Source organism: Colletotrichum godetiae (genome assembly GCF_030913485.1).
Source record: "Colletotrichum godetiae strain CBS 193.32 chromosome Unknown BDP55scaffold_37, whole genome shotgun sequence".
NCBI lineage: Eukaryota > Fungi > Ascomycota > Sordariomycetes > Glomerellales > Glomerellaceae > Colletotrichum > Colletotrichum godetiae.
This window is the reverse complement of record NW_026851285.1, coordinates 268,107-290,330: the sequence shown is the minus strand read 5'-3', so window position 1 is coordinate 290,330 and position 22,224 is coordinate 268,107. Positions and strand designations below refer to the sequence as shown.

At 53.9% G+C, this 22,224-nt stretch overlaps 2 protein-coding genes across 2 annotated transcripts; both read left to right on the top strand.

Annotated features, from left to right (window-relative positions):
• The first annotated feature begins 8,412 nt into the window (after positions 1–8,412).
• On the top strand, positions 8,413–9,664 carry BDP55DRAFT_247336 (uncharacterized protein). The gene has a single exon (XM_060566254.1). The coding sequence runs from the start codon at positions 8,866–8,868 to the stop codon at positions 9,532–9,534; it is 669 nt and encodes a 222-aa protein (XP_060426570.1). The 5' UTR covers positions 8,413–8,865; the 3' UTR covers positions 9,535–9,664.
• A 5,725-nt stretch (positions 9,665–15,389) lies between these two features.
• BDP55DRAFT_696025 (fungal-specific transcription factor domain-containing protein) lies at positions 15,390–18,040 on the top strand (the record flags this gene model as incomplete). The annotated part of the gene is made up of 2 exons (XM_060577540.1): positions 15,390–16,302; positions 16,365–18,040. 2 exons carry the CDS (start codon positions 15,390–15,392, stop codon positions 18,038–18,040), a joined length of 2,589 nt encoding a protein of 862 aa, XP_060426569.1.
• Between the last annotated feature and the right edge of the window lie 4,184 nt (positions 18,041–22,224).

Below are 22,224 nucleotides of genomic sequence, written 5' to 3'. Positions count from 1 at the left end.
GAACCACATGTCTCATTATGGCAGCTTACAGAAGTGCTTTCACAATACACCACTCTAGATTTTCATCCTCAATATTGGCGGTGCTTAAACGACTCAATGTTGGGCAGGAAGCCGAGCGACCATGATAGACGACGATTCTCTGCTAAGCGTGCGTAGAACTGGTGGTGTTCTCAAATGCGCGAAGAAGAGATATGCCACTACTGGCCCAAGTGACCAAACACGATGTTTAGCTTCCTTGCTGCTTCGTTTTGCGAAATCACTTTTTTTAATACCGGTGATTTGCAACTCTATCAGTATTTTCAGTCTCGAGGGACTCGACGAGTGGCACTTTGCCGCCGGAAGAGAGGCCTCATTCTTTTTTGGGCTATTTCGGTGGAACCTTCGATGTTGTACAAAAACAACATAAGTTCACCGTATAAGGGCTTGGAATGTTCAGTTACCGCTCAAAACATGCTTCATAGGATTCTCAACGCCATAAAGAACCTCATTGCTGTTTTTGGTGAGCGGCTACACGTACACGTAGTAAATTACTTTCTAGACAACAGTGAACCATCGACTAACACTGAAAAGTCCAATCTCATTCGGTGATATCACTCTTGAACAATCATCATCAGTGAGTAATAAATGGCCTTCAGATGTTGAGTTGTCAAATGGAATAGGAATCCGTCTCATAACGGGAATACAATACTTTTGGTCCAAGAAAATGGCAGTGATACTTTGTGAAGCTCCAACTTGATATTCATATCTGCAACCCACAATTCAGTGTAATGCGTACATTTGCTTAAGCAAATAAGCACTAGTCGTATGGTACGAACTCACATCATCCCGCTTGTAAAATATTATCACGTTATGAAATCTCCTTTGAAACTCCAATGCATCTGAGATCGATCTCAGCAGCTAGCGAAAGCCGTAAGCACACCAGGCATAGAATATGAGGCTCCACGTACGTAAGGGTTTATCGCTTGAGAGCATGCGTTCTGCCTTCTCCCTTACGAGTGATCCCCTGGATTGAATCACGATTTCTTGGTTACAAATCCCTTTCACAAATTCTCAACCACGGTCGACATTCTAGACTTTGCCCTCCAGACGAGGTGTATCGGGCCAGGGACGCAAAAGCCTAAGTTCAAAGCGAATCGGCTATTGCTATAGACGTATTCAAACTTATTCGATATCGGTCTTCGAGTGTTAAGACAGCTGGTTTCATCCATTGCAAAGTAGGAAGCGAAGACGGTAGGTCTCGCCGATTCACGCAGCCTCCCAATCTGTCCATACAGGCCGGTAGATGCTACATGCCTTAGCTTGACGGAGAGGAGCATCCTTTCCGATACCAGAGTCATGGTCATAATACTGAAAGTTGGAGACTTTACGAGTTGAAATCATAAGAGCGAGGAGGCTTCGGGCATATGTCGACGTGAAGCCACTCACGGACCCCCCGCAACGTCAGATGCCCATGTCCATTAAAGAGAGACGAGCGTGGCATACAATCACATTTTAGGGCATGATCAAGAGTCTTATGAGGCATGATATTATGGAACAAGAAGTAAATCACGATCCAATAAACAGGATTAGCCGAGCTTCAACTCATTCGCTTCCCGAATCATGATCCATGGAGTTGACAATGGAGACAGGATAGTGAACTGAGACAGAGTGAATCCCAAGGAATTAGTCTGTCTTGGTGCTTGCAGAGTATAGCACTTAAACACCAACAACTAAAGACCTCCATCTTGACTCGGAATCTTAGACAACGTGATACATCAAGCCATACAAACGGCGGAACTATACCACAAGCCGCGGTCAGGACGATTCATACTGTCATACACATATCGGTTAGAGCTCAATGATAGTCACAGAGCGTGTACGGACACTAAACATCCTGCTCATACGGTCTGAAACTGATCTCTAATGCATCAACGTCTAGTTTGCTATCAATATCTTCGAAGACTACTTAGTCCCCGTTCACCCGCAGAACACGAGAACGCTGCCAGGACAACAAAAGCTTCCCCCTTCCATTTCATCTCGATATCTCTCCTTTCCCAAGATCCAGAACATAGAAAGAGATATTCTGCCATGTGCTGCCACGCAAATGAAACCAGGAGCCCCCCACGGCGGCGACTCACAGTCACACAAGGCTCCATCACCCACTGCCTCATCTCGTCCCACCGCAGATGAACAGTGGAAAACGCCAAGATTTTCCCTCTCGTGGGCGTGCAGAGACAGAGGCAGAGACAGAGACAAAGAGTCGTGTAATCTGGCTCACGCCCCCTGGGTCGTGCGCGTTTTTTTTTTGCGGCATTGCACAATGCACAATGCGTCTCTTCACCCACATCCTCGACCCCATAGTTATGGGACTTCATCGCGTGCCCAGCTGCCCAATGCTTCTCGCTTGAAGAGCACACGCCCCCCAAGTGCCGGAGACGATCAAGTAATAGAAACTAGGTTGGCCATGTCGCCTTTTCTTCATCTTTTGCCTTCTTCCTCTTCTTGCCTGTCGTGTCACTGTAACGCCAGATTTGCCTCGGACCTACAGATGCAGAAAGGCAAGGCTCGGAGAAGGGGGGAGGCAACAATGAGGAAATGCCCAGAGAATGGCGCGAAGCGGGACGAACGAACTTTTGACGAGCAGGGGAAGGAAGAGAAATGAGAATCAAGTAAAGTAAAATAAGAAGAAGGAGATGGCATTTGGATTAGTGCTGTATAACGCCATTCAAAGAGAGAATTGCGGAAGTTGCAAAATTTTCTCTTCACTCGTAATTCTATCAACAATGACCAAGAGCAATACGAAAACACTGATTCCAGAGCCGCCGGCTTGGCTTTCCCATGCATCTCCGTATTATTGGACATCCTCCTCTCTCAACATGTGCGGTAACACCAGCGGCACTTTCACCAAGAGCTTGGTCCACTCCGGCCGGTACTGCTGCTTGCTTGTTTTTTAATGGAATTCTTCATGCTTGTGAAAGTTGACAGTTGCAGCCAAGACATTTGAACCTACAGAGGTGCAGTACCTAGTACCAAACATGCAATTGCCGCTTCACTTTGAGGTTCCTCTGGATCCATCCAACATCAGGACATGACCCAAAAACACAACAACAGCGAGGACCTTGGGGGAGCGGCGATCTTGCGTGCCATTGTGACGCACCCGGGCCCCGTTTGCGGGCCGGCAACGGCAACGGGGAGAGGAGGGGCGAAAAGACCCTGGTGCCGGTCTCGAGGTCTAGACATCGACATCTGGTGGACACACGGAGAGAGAGGAAGAGGTAGAGAGAGGTCCAGAATTCCTGATTCCATTTTAGACCTCGAGAGAAGGTGTGGCGATGGAGACGATTACCACTACCGCTACCCACAGATGGCAATAACATCGTCCGATGTCGCGGATCAGCGAATCGATTTTCCTACTGGGAAGGCGCACATCTCGAGGGGTGGAGGGGAGGGGGCACTCTGATATGAATGGGATGCCCAGAGATGCGCAAAAGTCGTCCGCGTCAGAGACCGAGAATCTCTCACCATCTTCAGCGAAGCTTGGGTAGATCTCGAGAAAGTCACGCTTTGCTGTAGTCGCCGCCCAGAAGCCCAGAGGTGGGAGAGGGAAAAGGGTCCAGGGCCAGACCACCACCCCTTCGTCTCCAATTCATCTCATTGGGTCGAAGTAGGTAGAACATCGCCGGGTAGGGTTGCATACATGGACCTTTCTTTCTAATTCTCTCTGGCAGCATCGATACATGGCCCAGCTGTTTTCGCAACAAGACGGAGAAGGGGAGAGGAAGAGAGACACAGAGAGAGAGACCGGAAAGTATACCCAAGCGAGAAAGAGAAACGTCCGAGGGGTTACAAAAGAACCTCATCACCTTTAGCCTGACGTGACAGTTGACGCCCTCCCGAATTTCGAAAACAGCCTCCTGACAGGAGCCTAGCAGGAAGACCAGGAAAAGGGTCCTGTGGGATGCTTGCTGAGGGAGGTACCTTTCTCTGGCTGCGTAGACGAGAGGATAGCCACAGCTTCAACAACAAGCAAAGATGTCCACCACACCCGTGCGTACATGATGTGCGTCCCATTCCCCTCGCGCCGCACCCCTGTGCCGATGCGGGCCTGCGGCAGCCGGGCTGGGAACTTTTGTGGAAGCCAAGCGGGGGGTCGTGGCCGCACCACCACACACTGCTCGAGCAAGAAGAACCACACCCCGCATGGTCCTGGTTCCTACTTCTCCATCGGATCCAAATCAGGCAAAGAGCTCGAGGACTTGGGGTGGGTGGGGGCAGCGAGGTTTAGTTAGGGAAAGAGGCTGGCCCGTCAGTATAGACTTCACACTCCAGGTTTCCTGTGACGACTGACGTATCTCTCACAAGCTGTTGACCAAGGCAAAAGAAAGGGCATCGAGTGGGATGAGAAGTGATTAGGGTAGGTAGGGTACGGCCGCCGGCAGGGAGCCGTTTGAATTTCTCGCATACGTTCCTGGAAAAGAGGGAACGCAGGCACACGCTTGTTCACACGTACACAACACACACCTGCCTCGGGGATACTGCCACAGTCGACTTCTGGGCCCAGCCACGATCTTCGTTTTTCGAGGACGTGTGAAACGCCACATGATGAACCTGGCAAGGGGACCCGTGGTGTGAAGGACAACGATGCTCGAAAGGCAAAAGGGCGAACGAGCAAGAAGTGATTGGAATCAAGGTCCCCCGTCCACTCCCGATGATATCCTCCCCCCTCTAATCTTGAACGAAGCCGAGTCGGAGAACCGCCAAGAAAAGGGACTCGAGATAGCGTGCCGGCTAGCCCTTTGACGACGACATCGTCCATAGAAACGACCGTGAGGCTAACTCGTCCATGCTGGCGTTGTGAAAGGGGAATTAAATGCGGGGAAAACAACGGTCAACGAACCCGCATCAAGGGCCTCGTCCGCAAAACCACGCCCCTTCCCCGGCCTTAGATTGCTACATGCAAATCGCCCAACGGTCGAAATGCTTGAACGTCAAAAGCCGCCTTGCCGCCTCCGCTGATCTGGTCTACCGTCTCCGTGTATCTTGCGGAAGGAAGGGGTCGACGGGTCGTTGGCACGCGTGACATTGGCATTAGCAAATTCATGGTCCATCTTTAGTCATGGCGTCCTGTCAACGACCTCTCCGTCGGTAATCGTGCAAGACTAGCTTGATGCTGGGGCAAGGGAAAGCAATGGCCGCGGAATGCCACCCCGATCCAGTTTGCGGGGAAAGAAAGTTGCACGAGACGAACAGAAGGGCACGCGACGAGCTTAACTTGCCTTAAACATTTGGCCCAGACCCCCGATCTTCAAAGTCCCGCTTGGTGAACCCTTGAAAACGAGAGAGACATATACGAATACAAAGACATGTGAGCGAGCGGCGGTAAGATGATCCTTCCTATGTGTCAGTACGTAAAAGTAGTATGTAGTCAACTCAACCCCGCCCGAGCACAATCGCCTTTAGTATTGACGGACTGTGCAGTATCTCGGTAACTTGTTAGGCAGACTACTGATTTCCAGAACTAAATCAATAGTCTTGACGATGTTTCCCAGGGCCGAATAATCGAGAAGCTCGAACTAGCTTGATGTAAGCTCGAAAGGTTGCCACGGCTCAGCAAACGTCGTTCTCTTTGTAAAGGAACCGATAGTACAAATAGACTAGGCATCAAACGACAGACGAGGCTGCGGCTGCGTAATCGTAATTGTGCCGTTCGTCGCTACGAGCGGGCCACTGCATCAGGACCGATTAGTATAGACTAAAAGAAAGGATTGATGATTGCCACCGGCGGGATTGAACTGGACGCCCGACATATCGGCCTGAGGAAGAGTCAGGCTACTCTTGCCGTCCGAACCCTCCACAACTTTCCTACCGATCGAGTCCCAAACACTGGAGGTCGAACGACGGTATTCTCTTTATGAAGTCTACTCCACCCCACGGTCTCTGATCGATACTATTGGAGGCGGTCGTTGGCGCTTGTCATTCGCTAGTCCCCGGGACCACGCTTGTCTCTGTTAAGACGGTGATTGCAACGTTGCAGCGCCAATAAGATAGCGGTAAATCGTTCAAGGTCCGAGGCGTGAGGCGAGCCGATTCGACGAGATGTGATGAGCAGACCGATGGGGGATGATCATGACATCTAGATACGAAGAGAGTGCGATGAGAGCGAGGCATAAGGGGGATACGGGGATTGGCTTGAGCTTACGGAATCCAGTTTGCCCAGTACCTATCTTTTCCATGTTTCCTTCTTTTTCGCAGCTATACATAAACAAATCCACGCTTTAAAAGAGCCCCGAGGATAAGACCAGGGGGTAGCCCGACATTGACCGGGGGCCTCTGGACGCACCGGACATCGAAGCGACCTTGCCAAACAGCCGCCGTTGTCAGTGCTGAAGCAAATTTCCGAGCAGGGATCGCGGCAGGCGCTTTTCTTCATGCCAGAACCAGTCGGTGGAAAAGTCTGGCAAGATGTCGATGCTCAAGGGGAGAGAAAAGCAATTGGCGGCTCGATAGACAAGGATTGATATTAAGCAGGGGTTCTTGAGCCAGAGCCAGCTGGCAGACCACCCATTTTCCCACAGCAGCGGCGGCGCGGGATGATGAACTCTATGGGCATGCCATCATCAAAAGGCCAGGCTCGCGCTGTTGTCGAAGGGGTACGATGACGTCCCAGGTGATCTTTCAAGACGGAATGGTTGAGCGATGCATGGCCGTCTGCATAATGATCTGATCAAGCTTCAGAGAAGGGTGATGTACTGTAGGTACGTGGTGTCTGCGTGTTCATCCTGCACCAGACCTTTCATGGAGCCCTGGCAAGCGCGATAATGTCAGTCCTAATGGAAATGGAGAGAGAGAATGATCAGTCCCAGGCGGAGATGGTTGGGGGTCACCCCTCTACTCACCTTCACCGGCCGGCCTAGCGTGGAATCGAGGGGCAGGTTCTAGGGTTTCGATGAAGTGGCGGTGGGCTCACTCTCACTTGAGAAACAGTGACAACAGCGTGCAGTGTAAAGTCCAGAGTCCATTGTCTAGACAGAGCGTCCAGACCCTGACCCTGCCACCCAGTAAATGGCTTTGATTTGGGCACAAATCGTCAAACCGCCAGTGTCCAAAACCCGCACCATGTTGCTCCGGTGCCATACGGAAGAGAAGTCTGCCCATGGCCGCCAACCTAGACGTCGTCCACAAAACCGGCATGATGTGTGTAGGTATGTCTCGGGAGATGGTGTTGGCGGTCGTAACAACCCGCAGCCAATCACATTGTTCGAGCCTGATAGAGTTAAGCTGGTATCAGGGGTGCTGAAGGAGTGATGGTTGGGTAGAATATGGCAATGTGTGAAGAACGGTCCTATGTACGAACGAACGGCAGCGCCCACAGCACTACCCTATCGCTAGGTAGAGAGACGTAAACCAATCGTTGACCAAACAGATACGGGGACAAGCCACACGTCCCGAGACCGAAGAATGGGGGTGGGGGGAGACAAATTGAGCGAAAAGGAAGCAGATGACGGCAGCGAGCCGGGCTTCAACAGGATCCTTTCTTCAACTGGCTATGGTTGGCTGCCTTTGGCCGGAGCAGTTCGCGCGTTGCGGTGAACGAACGGTTTGACGGTTGACGGATGACGGATGACGGGAGGCGCACACTTGGAGACGGCAAAGTCGAATTTAACTCGCCGACGGGGGGATGAGCCGGTCACCACGCTAACGGCTGGCTTGAGGACTTTTTGCATCGAGTGAGGCTTAGACCACCCCCCTGACTCTGAAATGGCGTTTGGAGAGAGAGCTTCTCTGCATGCTTCCTCGGTCCTTCTAGCGCTCCGAACTGCATTCCCCGCGCTAGGCGGAAAGTGTATCGCTGCTCTGTTCAGACTGTTCTTGATTAGGGTTGGTGCTATCGTCGCTGCGACTGCCAGAGGATACTTCTCTGAGTGCAGCAGGAGAGGAAGCTGGCGAACGTTCTCTCGACGACGTCGCCATCTTGGGTGACATCAAGGAGAAGTCAAACCATGTGCGATGACCCTCTGCTCTCTGGATACGATATCAGAGATACGGAAGATGAAGTGGTCCAAGTTTGAACTGCCCTTCTAGGCATCGTCCGCGCTTCTGCTGCACCGTCTCGTCATCGGCGTGGGTTGGGGCCATGTAGCAATGACATGTCTCACGATGATTGTCGAATGCACGTCAACCAGACTCCTGGACGCGCTTCTCCCGACATCCCGTCTCGCACAGCCCCAGCCTTGCGGTAGTTGAGCAAGCGGGAGTCAGAACGGCAATACTGAATCATGGGGGTGGTCTTCTCATTGTCCATTCTGAGAAGGAGACTTTGCCAACCTGCTGTTCTTGGAACTGGTTTGTGAAGCCAATATTGTGTGCACGGGCACTTTGCACTTTGAGGAGCTCGATACCCGTAGACTGAGACTCAGCTCTCAGGGGCGAGTCGCAGCAGGCATCATCATGAATCGCGGGCTGCAGCTTCACGGATGGTTGTGAACATGTCTTTCTTGGCTTGAATGATTTGTTGCTCTGGAAAGGCTTCTCTCGAGTCACTCAGGTTGCGTTGGGGGCTTCCTCTAGCCAGGTTTAAGCGTGGCTGAAGCCGTATTCTGCCGATTCTCCGGGTCCTGTAAACCACTCTGTGCCCAGATCAGATCAAGTTGGGCAAAAACCCTTTATTTTACCCTTCGGGGCTCCCAGGGACAAGGGGCTATGGTGTTCAAGGCCTAGAGTGCTGATCAATGTCGGTGGTTAGGGGACGCAGGGACGCAGGAGGTGTCGGTCGGGTCCGAAGTGGGCTCTGAAGACAACCTCGGAGCGCGGATTGGACACTATCAAAATAGCAGAGATGGAGAAGGGAACGGCCGAGACTCGCAAATAGGGGAAAGCATGTGATGAATGGAGACGGCCGACGCTGAGCAAAGAGCTGGGGCGACCTCCGGCGAGCCCCACGATGGCGATCCCGTCGCTCTGCCGCACTCATGGCTGGCTGACGGGTTTCCGATGTTGGTTTCTCAATCTCTCAGGGCTGCGTTGATATTGATCCTTCAAGGGTTGTTGTTGACGAGGTTGGATTCCGACAGAGCGCGAACAGGTGCACCTGGCTCTCGCGGGCGAAGCGAGCTAAGGCTATGGGGGCGTGCGGTGTCAGTGCGGACGTTTGTCATCTGGACCAACGCAACGTCAGCCAGCATTAGTTGTTGGGTACTGGGTATCCAGGATCCTGAAGTGAAGCCCGGGGTGTCAGTGTGGACGGACGTCCTGGGGACCGTGACAGTGGCGCTACTCCTGCAAGATTTGAGACACGAAGAACCAGCGAGCAGGTATCTGTACTTGGATAATTGCATCCCAGGCGCCCTTTGGCATGCTGTGATCAGGGAACCAAGCAGGCAAAAGCCAAGGCCGCCAGGTCCGGAAGAAGAGGAGTTGTGTCAACAAGCATCGGAGAGATCGCTACATCCGCATCGTGTCGAGCTGGCAGGGCCTGGTAGAAGGGCAATTATACTAGGACGGACTATTGCTGCTGATTCTAGTCACACTACCGCGAATGTGTGTTTGCGGTGCTGATGTCGCCTGATACCGGTAGGTTGTAGCCCAAGTGAGTTGAACGTGCAAAAATGTCATCAGCGGCGCAAGCGAGGTTGACGAGGGGAACATGGGACGGCGGCGATGGGTGAGGCCAAAGCAGCTAGGTGGACTTCTGCGTTGCGACGGTCTCAACGACAAGTCTCGGCAGTCGGGATGGCGGTTCAGAGACGTGCAGTAAGTAACCCATTACTAAAGTGTGATGAGAAGTGTGGGTGGCAGGTACTGCTTGACCAAGGGCGCTAAACGCTGTTGAGTTCGAGGTGAGGTGAGAGAGAGACAGAGAGAGAGAGAGAGAGAGGAGGCTCGCATCCCCGGTGACTAGATGAGGTTCGAGAACGAGATCGGAATGTGAGGTTCTTTGCAAAGCTTCCAGAACGCTTGACGCCCGCTGCGCCACTACTCACTTCCCATCCCGTCCGCCTTTCTTTCCTATTGCCTAGAGTTACCGAAGGAAGCCGTCGGCCACCGAAGGATAAGAAAGGCAGAAGGCAGGTACTAAAGATAATGGTGGAGAGGTGTGGGTGAGCGAGCCTGTGATGGTGAGTGAGAGTGAGAGTGAGAGTGTGTGTGAGTGTGTGGGTGAGATTGAGTGTGTGCCTGGAGAACGCCATCCTTTCGTCTGCAAGCCTCCCCCCCCCCCCCTCATGCTCTCTCCCCTTGGGCCTTCCCCCTTCTCGCAAGCACTTGCTTACGCCTGACCTGCAAGTCACATCTGTTGAAAGTGGTTGACCTCTGAGCAGACTGGTCCGACGGCAGAAGGCGCGTCGAAGTCTGCATGGAAGGTCTAGCAAAAGCGCCGCCCGTTCTGTTGCACGGCGGAGGGGATGCGATGCCCTGCACCTATCCTGCAATGGCACACTCTGTTGCTCCTGTGCAGAGGCGCCACGGCGCAGCTAGTCCAGAAGGCAGCAAGCCCAACAAGCAGGCCAAGGCTTCCATGAATCCATGGTTCACCGTAGCCTGTGCTTCTGTAGCATTCTAGAGAAAAGGGCCCTGGCCGGAAGGACTGGGGTGGAAGTGAGGGTGATCCGGTGTGATGAGATTCTTCTTCCGAAGTGTTACGCTGGGGCAAGGTGTGTTGTGTGTTGTGTTGTGAGGCGAGGTGAGGTGTATCAAGGAGAGAAGGGAAAGGTTCTTTGGAGTTTGAACAAGAACATTAGGCATCGGACATTAGACGTTAGACGTTTGATGGCAATCGCTAACACACCAAACACAAGTGTGCCTTCAAAGTTTCCATTAGCTAATGGGAAGGTAAAAGTTAGGATCCCTTCTCGGGTGCCGTTCCCTCGACTCTCGAGTACCGGTGTAGATTTCTCCAGTGCGGGCGGGAAGAGGACTCCTGCATCCCGCCCTCCCCTCCCACCCCTTCCCCCCTCTCCACATCTCGCAGACCTCGATCCAACCAACCCAACTCACCCAACTCACCCAACTCACCTCCCTCACCTTGCCTTGCGTCTAACACGCATCCAGCCAATCCGGCATGGGTTGCTTTCTCTAGTCTATTACTTTATGTGTATCTTTATGTAGGTACTCGATATGCTTCACCGCACAACGACGACAAGCCTTTTCATCACTTGACACTTGAGCCAGACTTGAATTATTCAACGGCTACCGCGTTTAAGAGCCCGTGCCAACCACGACAGGCTCGGAATATGGGTACGGATACATGTACGCTGCTCTCTTCAGGTGTCACAAACTGCACCACCCTTTCATCACCTGTTGCCACGATCCATCAACCAGTACTCCGTAGTGCCCTTCGCTCCCCGATGTTGGCTGAGTTACGGATACCAAGTACGGGATACTCCATACGCGCCTCTACCTTTCAATAGGCCGGAGTGAGCGCATCGGCAGACAGGGTTGCTGTGCTAAAGATAACAAAATCTCTTCGCTCGAAACAACCGCCGATGATATTGGATATGGATTCAAAGTACGGATACATCAGACCCGTATGCCACGGATATTAGACACACGCGAACTGCATCGCCCACTCCACCAAATAAGACCCATCCATCACCACAACCACCCGCCACCACAGCCATCACCTTGTCCAACATACCAAATCCGGCCACTGACAAGTCTCTGCCGCAGCACCTACTTGTCGCACTGGCACTCTATGGGCACGGGCGTCTTGCATCTGCTTGGAAATCAGGAACAGATGCTGGAACTGGAACAGGAACAGGAACAGGAAATCTCCATCAAAAAGCTGGCCATGGGTAATGGACCACAATTGCTCCGTCGTGGGGCGCGGGGGTTCACCCGTCGTCCATGTCCGACGCTCTCTGACATGTCGCTTCACGCTTGACTCTGGCTGCCCTCTCCCGACTCCCACGCCCTCGCCCTCGCGCCGGCAACAAGTCACAAAGTCACCAAGTGGTCAGTGTTGAGCGGGTGGGTTCCAAGACGACCGATGAACCACCCCGTCATCATCCTGGTCAGCTCGGTTCGAGGGAATGCGTGCCGAGGAACACGGAACACGGGTGAGATCGAGTTACAAAACACTTTGCCGTTAGATACCTACCACTTGCCGCGGGATTCCCCGTAAAGACTATGTACCGACAGCGGCGGCCGACAGAGGCTCACTTGTAGCTTTCGCCTTGGACTCAGGCGCCGCACGCCTCACCCGCTCACTCCATCTCATATCCCTCGCGCTCACTTCAGGTGCATAGATACCTACTCTCTCCGTATAGAGACAGACAGAGAGGAGACTGACGACCAAAAACAGACACAGTCCGGCAATAACAATAGTGACAAGCATCGCATCGTCATCTCCGTTGCTGTTTCTGTCACATGCAATCCGCTCTTCTGCTCACTTTGGGCTTCTACGTCTCGCTCTTCGTGGGCCTCAATGAACCTTTGCTCGACTTCTCTTGTCGCCGCAATCTTTTGAGAGTCATCATCTCAGACAAAGTCTCGACCCTATGCGCCTATCAGCTGTTGACTGGGCCATCCAGTCATTCAACCTAAGCTACTACGCTACGTAGATAGTCCGTACGGGATTGCCCAGCTACCAAGACGGAGCTTCCATTGGCAGATGCTACCTGGCCGTGTTATTGGTCGGGTTGATCGATGGAGCAGCAGCCGCCAGTTCGTCCAAACATTGAACCTTGAACCTACCTTCGTCTTTTCTTGTTCTATGGATTGCAAAGAGCTGCCAGACCAACTCGGACCACTAAGATGGTGTAAAACGAAAAGGGCCTTGCTTGGTTTCTTTTCATATTGCCGTACCGTACAGATACCGACCTCGTCCCTCGTTTCGCTCATCCAAGCGTCAAGTACCGTTCCAGCCTCACCCCCGTCCGACGACAATTGTCCGCGTCGTTTTTAGCTCGCGGCGCCTTGTTCCTTGCCCGCAGCAGGCCGAAAGTTAATTGCACACAGGCTTGTTTTTCTTTACAGACGCCTCTCAGTCTGTAGAGATTCTGGATGCAGAAGAAGCACGCAAGCTGGCTGGCTGGCTAGCTGGAGAACCCCCCCCCCGGGCTGCCAATCACCCTGGCCACGGCCACCGTCTCCGCCCTCGCCGTTGTCGTTGTCCTTGCATGGACCGACCCTGTCCTGCCCTGCCCTGTAGCGCGGCAGATGCAGCAGCTTTGCATCGCATCGAGTCGCTAGCAGGGGCTTTCGCTCAGGGAGCAGCAGGGTGGGTTCATGGTGGGTTTGCAAAAGGACCTGAGCTAGGTTGAGGCTAGGCGCGAAGAGGAGCAGCTGGGAGCCGGCGAGCCAGTCTTTTGCTCTCGAGTGCAGACGTTCATTTTGGAGACTGACGGACGGACTGACTGACTGACTGCGCAGTCGTCACTGACAGGCTGCAGAACGAAGACTGTCTCATCTGTCTGTCTTCGACTCTCCCCTTCTCTTGACCGGGTTTTTGAATGACAATTGGGCCTTGTCAAGAGTCCGGGCTGATCTGAGACTGGCCAACGCTGTCAGAATCCCAGCAAATGGAAACTGCCAGACGCTCCCGCTATGATGCTATTTCCGATGGATCTACCGTCAGTGTCTCGTCTTGCCCGATCTATTCGTCTGTCAGATACGCCGGACAAGGCCAGGCGAAGCCGGGAAGCAAGTAGGGGCTGGTTACGGGAACTGTTATGTTCAGGGACCGATGAATACGAGTTGTTGGGGCCGAATACCTCATAGCAGGGATCTCAAGCGCCGCCAAAAGGGAACATGTCGTCTCTCGTCCCTCGTTTGCTTGCCTTGACTTGTGGGTGCATTGATCATTATCCGTCTCGTCTCCTCACCTTCAACTTCTCCCCCCCGCAATCCTCTATCACGTCTTATCTTGCTGCCCTCCCGTGCTACAGGTTCTTTTGCGGCGACCGGGTTAGATCTCCGTTCATCGTATGTCACCAGCCATGGATTCAACCTTTTTCTTTTCTTCCTACCTCTCCTCTCTCCGTTTATCCCATCTCAAGAGCGGAGAGCAGAGCGGATACCAACCATATTGATTGCATTCTGTCTTTGTCTAGCCGAGTATTGTGCGAAGGTGACACTCGGCCCTTGCACGAGAAGTGTCTAAGATCGCGTCTGGTTATGCTGTTCTCTCCAACTAGGCACCGAATGTTAAGCTCTCGGTATCAGATCTTGGAGACAATGGTCTTCTTCTAGGCTCTTACTCCGCATTCAACTCTCTCTGTCTTCCCCAACATCGACAACTAACAAGATAGAACGCCCACCAAAGCCACCCGCACCGCATCGCACCGCACACACTTTGAAATTTGGGGGGGGGGGTGATGGATGAGGCATGCAACCCCTCCAAAGTCTGGACGACAAGGGGCCCCTGTCGCATCGTCCGGCCACATCTTGACCAGAACAACCTAAAATCGCGGGCAAGCCAGCGAGAGGCAAGGTACCTACGGATCCAGTAGTAGCCACAGCCCACAGTCGAGGGCCCTGGGCTCTTGTGCCTGCAATGAAATGGGGACTTCCTCTTTGCCTACACTAGGGATCCCCTGCTCTTCAGACATCTGGCAACGGCTCCGCTGATCTGCTCATCTTCATCCTCCCACTCTCGACTCTCACTCGCTCTGCCCTGCCCGCCGCTCCTCTCTAGCCTTGCCTCCCACTCTTCGTTGTGTCTCTCGAGCTCTTACCTCCCGCATCCACTAAGATCGAGAGAACGGCCAGGAACCCAGAGACGAGGCACACTCCCCGAACGCCGCTCTCTTCTCACACACCCAGACAACCCGGCTCATCTTCACGTAGGTTTCTCTCCATCGGTCCAAGTCGCCCGCCCCCGGTCTCTCTCTCACTCACTTTGTCTCTCTTTTACCGTGCTACCTATGCTGGTGCTGTTGCTGTGCTCCTCCAAGCATCCTCTTGCACTCATTCTCTTCCCCCCCACCCACCCCCATCGGTGCTCTCTCTCAAGTTGCCTCCTACCCCCCGTCAACGCACATGATGTACTTTCAGACTGCCTGTGCAATACCCGCTTCTCTCCCCCGGACGAGTTGCTTGCTGAGGCCCAGGATCCTCGCACGCCGCTTGTATATCTCTAGCCAATCTCTCATCCATGTAACCAATGGTTGCCAACCAGAATGCTCACCACGTCTCGATACATATATACACTCCTCATCCCCGAGGCTTGCCACACTTGGATGTATTACTGTGCCTCTTGACTTATCCTCTCGCTTTCATCTTTTGCTCTCTTACCTCTAGCGGTATACCATCTTTTCCCATAATATCATCAATTCCTCCGTACCATTGCCGGACTACCTTAGTGTTCGACACCGATATCATCCTTCCTTCCTGACTGACACTCGGTCTCGCAAACGTGCTATAAAACGCATTCCACAATTTCATCCCATATCTCAACTTGCATACAAGCCAAGATGACCGCTCCCATAACTCAACAACAATCCGCGCAAGCCAAAGATGCTGCCGCTGCCGCCTCGGTCCGGAAAAGGAGAAGACGCGCTCCCGCCGGTGGCGCTGCCGACGACTGCTTCACCTGCTCCAAGAGGAACGTCAAGTGTGACCGCAGACGGCCCTACTGCTCACAATGCCTCGAGATCGGCAACGAGTGCTCAGGCTACAAGACTCAACTGACTTGGGGCGTTGGCGTTGCCAGCAGAGGCAAGTTGCGCGGTCTATCTCTTCCCATAGCAAAGGCTCCCCCCGTGGCCGGAGTTGCAAAGAAGTCACCCTCGCGTCCCCGCGCAAACTCCACGGCTACCAGTGCAGGCTGGGCCGATGCAGACGACATGTCTCGGAGGAGCCCGCGCAACGATGCCGGCTTCTCACCGGAGCACGTCGTTTCAACACCCACGACACCCTACCCTCACAGCTACGACATGCTCTCCATGTCACACCCCGAGCACACCCCATCGATGACTGCGGGACACTGGGGCGGTCTTCCGTACTCAAGTAGCATGCCGACGGATGGTCCCAACTACAGGAAGCTGGGTGCTCACTTGGGACCTCTTCCCATCTCGAGCGCGCTGTCTTCCTCACTCGAGTCTGTCAGCGATGGCGATTACATGTCCCCCATCAGCCATTCTTACTCGAGAGACGACATTCCCTTCCTCCACAGCCCCAACGTAATGTACGACGGCTACAGCACCCACGGCTCGCCGGTGCCCCAGAGTCCCATCTCAGCCATTCTTATTGACCAGAGAGCCGCCCCGACGTCGTGCCCGAGCCTCGTGTACGCCCCATCCGAACATAGCTCCAGTCTCACATCACACATGGACAACTTCGAAAGCCAGTTGAGTCAGAAACTGATGCGGGAGTGTGACACTTTGAGTAAGACGCCCTGTCCGGCTGCTCTGCTTTAGGATCAGACTCGCTGACGTGACGACTTTTAGGCGTACCCGAGATGGATGCATATAGCACGAGCTGCAATTCCAATGGCCATGTTTGGACCTCGCCCCCTCCGGAGGAGATGTCACCGCACCATTCGGATCACCACGCTTCGGCTCAGTGGCCCACAATGTTCGAGCCGCAGGCCGTCCACGTCAACTCTGACCTTATTGCAAAGATGCCCTTTTTCATGGACTACTACAAGAACATCATGTGCCCAGGCATGGTCTTCATGGACGGACCCAGCAACCCGTACAGAGAACACATTCTTCACCTGGCTTCAAGTAGTCAGAGCCTGCAGCATGCCATCTGCGCCCTGTCTGCCTGCAACCTGCGGATGAAGCGAAGACTCAGCTTGGGCCATGACACACGTGAACTTTCCGAGAAGCTTATGGCTGAGAAGTCGACTGCCGAGTCGATGGCGGAGGCCCAGCCCGAGGACCAATCCCTCTCTGAGGAGTACCAGCACCGGAACCTGGCTGTCCACCTTCTCAACCAGCAGCTCAACGATCCGGCTAAGTCCAGCCATGACTCCGTTCTCGCCACGATCCTGCTTCTGTGCCACTACCGCATGGTAGAGTCGGGCATCGCCAAGTTTCACACTCAGTTCGCTGGCGTCAAGAAGATCCTCTCCATGCGGCGATCCCAGAACCTGGCGCCTTCCCGCGACTCTGCGTGGATGGAAGCCATCTTTACCTACTTCGACGCCATCTCGGCCAGCATCAATGACCGAGAGGCTCAGCTTAACTCTACATTCTATGGCGTCATGCCTGACGCTCAGCTTCTTCCCCCTGGTGCCGAGAACCTCGTCGGCTGTGACCGCGAGCTCTTCAAGACCATCAGCAAGCTGGGCAGACTCAACCTCCTCTCACAGCACCGGTCGGTCCAGAACCTCGTCACCAGCCCCATGGCGCGCAACATCCCTTCGCGCTCGCAGTCACCCCTCAGCTCGCCCCTGGGTCACTCTTTCAAGAGCAACATCAACGGTATGCACCACCAGCAACTCGGTGACATCTACAGCTTGCCGGGTCACCGTTTTGACGGCAACGGGTTCGGCTCTACTCTGGACGACGACGAGTTCGTCTCTTCGACGCTCTGCTCTTCGGCAACGTACGATGACAACCGCAACAACTTTTGGCGAGAGTGGAAAGAGGCCCGCGTCGCCCTCCAAAGCTGGGAGTTCGACTCGGCCCGCCTCCACGCCTCCCTCCCCTCCCCCGCGACCCCAGCCCAGGTCCGGGACTTGGGCTCCCTGTCCGAGGCCTTCCGCTACGCAGCCCTTCTGTACACGGAACGCCTTGCGTCGCCCAACGTCCCCTCGACGCACAGCAACTTCCAGAACCTGGTCTCGCAGGTGGTCTACTACGCTACGAGCCTGGAGGCCGGCAGCCAGGCGGAGAAGTTCCTCCTGTGGCCGCTCTTCGTCGCGGGCAGCGAGTGCGTCAACGAGCTCCAGCAGAACATCATCCGGAGCAAGTGCCGCGATATCATGGCGCGCTCGGGCTACATGAACAACCTGGCCGCGCTCGACGTGCTGGAGAGGCTCTGGGCGGGCGAGTGGAAGGACAACGAGCCTCGGAGCCCGGCGGCCGTCAAGCTCGAGGCGATGCGTAGGGGCCCGTTCAACTGGACCAGGTGCATCGGGGGTCCCGGTGTCGAGGTGGAGTGGATCATGTTTTAAGGGTGTGGCTTTTACTGCACTTTGCTGCAGCTCGCTTCGCCTTGCGGAGCTGTGTGAGGGTCACCAGGAGTTTGCAGGGGACGTGGAAAAGGGAACACCCAAAAAAGAGCGAGCAAGGGAACTCAGGAAGCACGGTCGACCACGAGTCGCGCTCAAAAGCGAGAGAGAGAGAGGTGTCGGAGTGAGCGAGTGTGTTTTCTTTTTTCCCCTCGCTCCGGCTGGCAAGCTGGGCTTGGAAGTCACGACTGATGAGATGTGAGGGTGGTAGTGGTGTGGTCTATCTGATCTGTAAACCTGTACAATAGCAAACTACGACGACTTTGTGGGCATACATACTTATGATGCGGCGTTAATGATGGGAATTGGGAGGCAAATAGGGTCGTCTCTTGGACGTGTAAGCCTCAAGATTGGCTGATTGCATGAAATGGGGATGACTTGGGAAGTCTGATGGAGATAGCTTCCAGAATATAAACACCATGAGAAGGCGAACACAGTTTCCATCACGCACACTTTGATCTTGCCACTATTCTACTCTTCGGAAGGCTCCTGCGATACCACTTGCCTCTCTCTTGAAAAGACTCTTCTCCAGCAAGTTCAACTTGCCAGAGACAAGAACACTCATAGAACGAGGCCGATGGCGTTGTGTGATGGCGTGCTCTATCACGATGGTACCTGCGTTGCGGTACCGAAACAACCGCCAGGCGGCGGCGCGGCGGATCCTCCTTCCCCCTCAACTCCCCCCCTAAGGGTCCAGCTCCCAGTATGCCTCTATTTTACGGAGTCCTAGACATCTTTTCCAGCGTCTCATTGCGTTGAGCTATGTTGAAAGTAGGCGCAAGCTGAGTGGTGAGGGGAGGGGTGTGTGGGATGAGAGGGGGGGAGTGAACGAGAAGAAAGGGGGTGGGATGCGAATAGACGAAGGGGGTGCGGAGGAGAGGAAGGTACCCAGGTATTTGCCCTCCCGCTCTGCCCCGGTCCAAGACTTGTGCTCCGGTACGGCTTCGACCAAGCCCAGATCCACCACCTTGTCCTAGGGGACCTGTCTCTGTCCAGTCGCAATCGCTCCAAGCGCCGTTTGGAGCGGGAGGCGCATGTGGGCGGCGCGATCCCATCACCCATGTGCCTGAGGACTACGTAGTAGAGCCAGGGGAGTCTGAACCGTGGACGCCACGGCGTGAAGGGGATTGAAAACGCGGTATACTTTATCCGTGCCTCGGTTTTTTCTCCATGGTTTAATCACGGGAAAGTGGTCGATGGACTGCTTAATTGTGTTGACCCCGTCTGTGCGAATATACTCGGATCTAAAGGAGCACGAGATGATGACATTGCAGCATTAGTTCGGATCGGAGGAGGCCGACGGTGATATAGAGATAGAGAGAGAGAGAGATATCAAGAGAGGCGGAGACCGACAAAGAGAGAGAAAGCAAAGTGCAGAGTCAGTCTGAATCGTTCCGGCCCCGTAACTCCCATCCTATTACTGTATGCACTGCGGATATGGCATTCACGATCCTTGCCAGCTCGGTTACTCCAGACCGAGCCAAGGAAATTCAACGGGCTGGATTGCCGTCCGCTTTGTGGTATTTGATGTGCGGCACTAAAGGCACTTAGAGACTTGGGCGCTTCGATATGCTTGCTTGCCCCCAGCCAGCTAATCGCTGGGCCTTGTTGAAGGGGTCCAAGGGAGAGTAGGGAGGAGGTCACCGTTGCAGGAACGAAGGATGCCCACCACTCCCACAACTCAAAGAGCTGCAAACTGCTTCCACTCGCATGCTACGGAGAGCGGGTAGTTGAAGGACGATGACGGAGGAGGAGGAAGGATAGTGATGTAGGTGCAGTTCTTTCTTGCTCTGTACTTCGTAGTGACAGCCACACAGACAGCCCCAAGAGGCAGAGAGGCAGAGGAGGGGGAACGGACGGATCAAGGGCATCGGGGGAAAAGCAGACTGGCTGGAGAATGAACCAGGACTAGGATTGAGAGAATGGACATGGAACAAGGATCAGGGATTCTGCTCAAGGCCTGGGGAAGAAGCGTTGACGATTTGAATCCACCCGAGCCAAAAAAGTTCCCAAGGTGTGGGGGTGATAAGGGACGTTCGGGCCAAGAAATTCCGGCCGGGCTCATGACTGGCTGGAATTCACGACAGACTTGGACGAGAGGGGACGCGGGACTGGCCACGGGCGTTTGTGGTACCGCACACTCTCCGTCCTCTCTCTCCGATCTGGCGACGCATGGGTTTCTTTTCTGGCAGGGGGCTCTTCCATGGACAGGCACAGGGTATCCGTACAAGGAAAGGGGGCCTGAATTCATGGATTGAGAAGAGAGGAGGGACATCCACAAGGCCCGACCAGGGGAGATGGCAAAGAGTGGAGAGAGTCCAAAGAAAGAGAGAGAGAGAGAGAGAGAGGGAGAGAGAGGGAATGCCCGGCCGGTCACTCACTCACTCACTATGGTTCACTGATCCTGCCGAGAGATTCGACCAGGGGAAGCTGACCGACACACAGACAAGACTTGAGAGCGAAAGAGATGGACGACAACCCCAGCCGAGCCAGACACTGCGTAGGAAGGGGTGGCAGGGGAACTCGAGGCGGTGGCGACGGGGGAAGACCCCATTTACACTGCTCCCTCCTCGGTACTCACTGCATGCAGCACAGAGACTCCAAGGCAAGAGAGTCAGAGAGTTCGGACGCAAGCTGCACCTTGCCTTGCGCGAAGATGGAGACAGAGTCGCAGAGTCCAAAGACACCTTAATCCAGATTGACTACTCTGCCTGACCTGGCCTCAAGCACGCACTAACAAGCTTAAACTGGTACATGCGCACGCTATCCGTACGCTCCTCATCCCCTCTCACCTACCTACCTCGGGTCCCATACTTTAAACCATGCCCGTGCCTGTCTGCTTCTGTCTGCTCGCCTATGTACACTACTCCGTACGGAGGAGCACTCGTCTAATATAACGTACCGGGGGGTGTGTGACCTGCGAATATGCAGAGACCTTTTGCGAGAACCAAAAAGTAGACGAGAGGAGGAAGCTACTGCGTATCCGTACGGATACCTACTAGGCGGCCGCTGGCAATGACAAAAGGACACTGGGAAAGATAGCACGAGCCATCTGCTGGCGTCTCTAGAAACGACACGAGATAGATAGCGATTTAAATGTCGGCTTTGATGCTGACCTTTGCGAATTAGTCGTATGGATACGGATAGTCGTTCATGACGGCGACTTGGCGAGGAAGTGAGATGACGGGATGCGTGGGGGTCTCTCACTCTCATTCTCACCTTCACTCATGGTAGTGACAGTCCACCTTTCCCCCTCGACCTGAAGTGACCTGTCTTGAGATGACCTCACCCAACCCCCAACCCAATCGTCATGAACAGCACTCTCGAGGCTCATCGGGTCTTTGATCATCTCTGAATCATCTGATGTTGTCGATTCATCTCAGGTGGTTCTTGGTCCCCAATGCCGTTGATGTCCGACACCAATCTACTGCAGTAAAATTAGTCGGCATGGTATGCGTGATGCTATTAATTCACACACACAATCCTCTTTTGATCCAGTACCACAATGACGCCATTTACCACCACCGGCGATCTGAACACCTGTAGAAATTCACCACCTGGCGGCGCATTTTCACCGTCGTCCCTCATCCACCATGCACGTATTCTCGCGCCCGCATCGTGCCGTAATCCACCTTGGCTACCATTCTTCAACCGCGGTTAGCAAACAAGAAGAAAGCACGCAAAAAGCAATGAGATCCACCATCGTGACTTTGTAAACTTTGTAACTTGAGAGTACAGAAGTCGGGCAGCTAGACTAGGGGTCAGCAGGCGGCAGATGGAAAACAAGGAAGGGTGTGTGTACGACAAGATAGCAAAGACAACACTGCAAAGTCGAGATCGGGGGATGGGAAGAGCGTTTACACTACTAAATGCCAAGGCAACGCGAACCGAGGACCCTTCTTGCTTGGCGAAGGGGTGTGTGACAGACTAGAGTGAGAGGAAAAGTGAGGCTCCATATGTCAAAGTTTTGTGATATCCATGTCCCAGCCCATCATTGCCTATCCATAACACTTACTTTATTATACTTGCCTCGGTTTGTGCCTTCTTTTGAACAAGACTTTTTCCCGGCAAGGGACCAGGGGCCCAGCCGGGGTGGGAGCTTTAATTCTTTTAGTGGCAATTCTGGC

Bases quoted from the DNA above. Each gene is read 5' to 3' on its own strand.
- BDP55DRAFT_247336 (XM_060566254.1), top strand. From the start codon at position 8,866: ATGGAGACGGCCGACGCTGAGCAAAGAGCTGGGGCGACCTCCGGCGAG.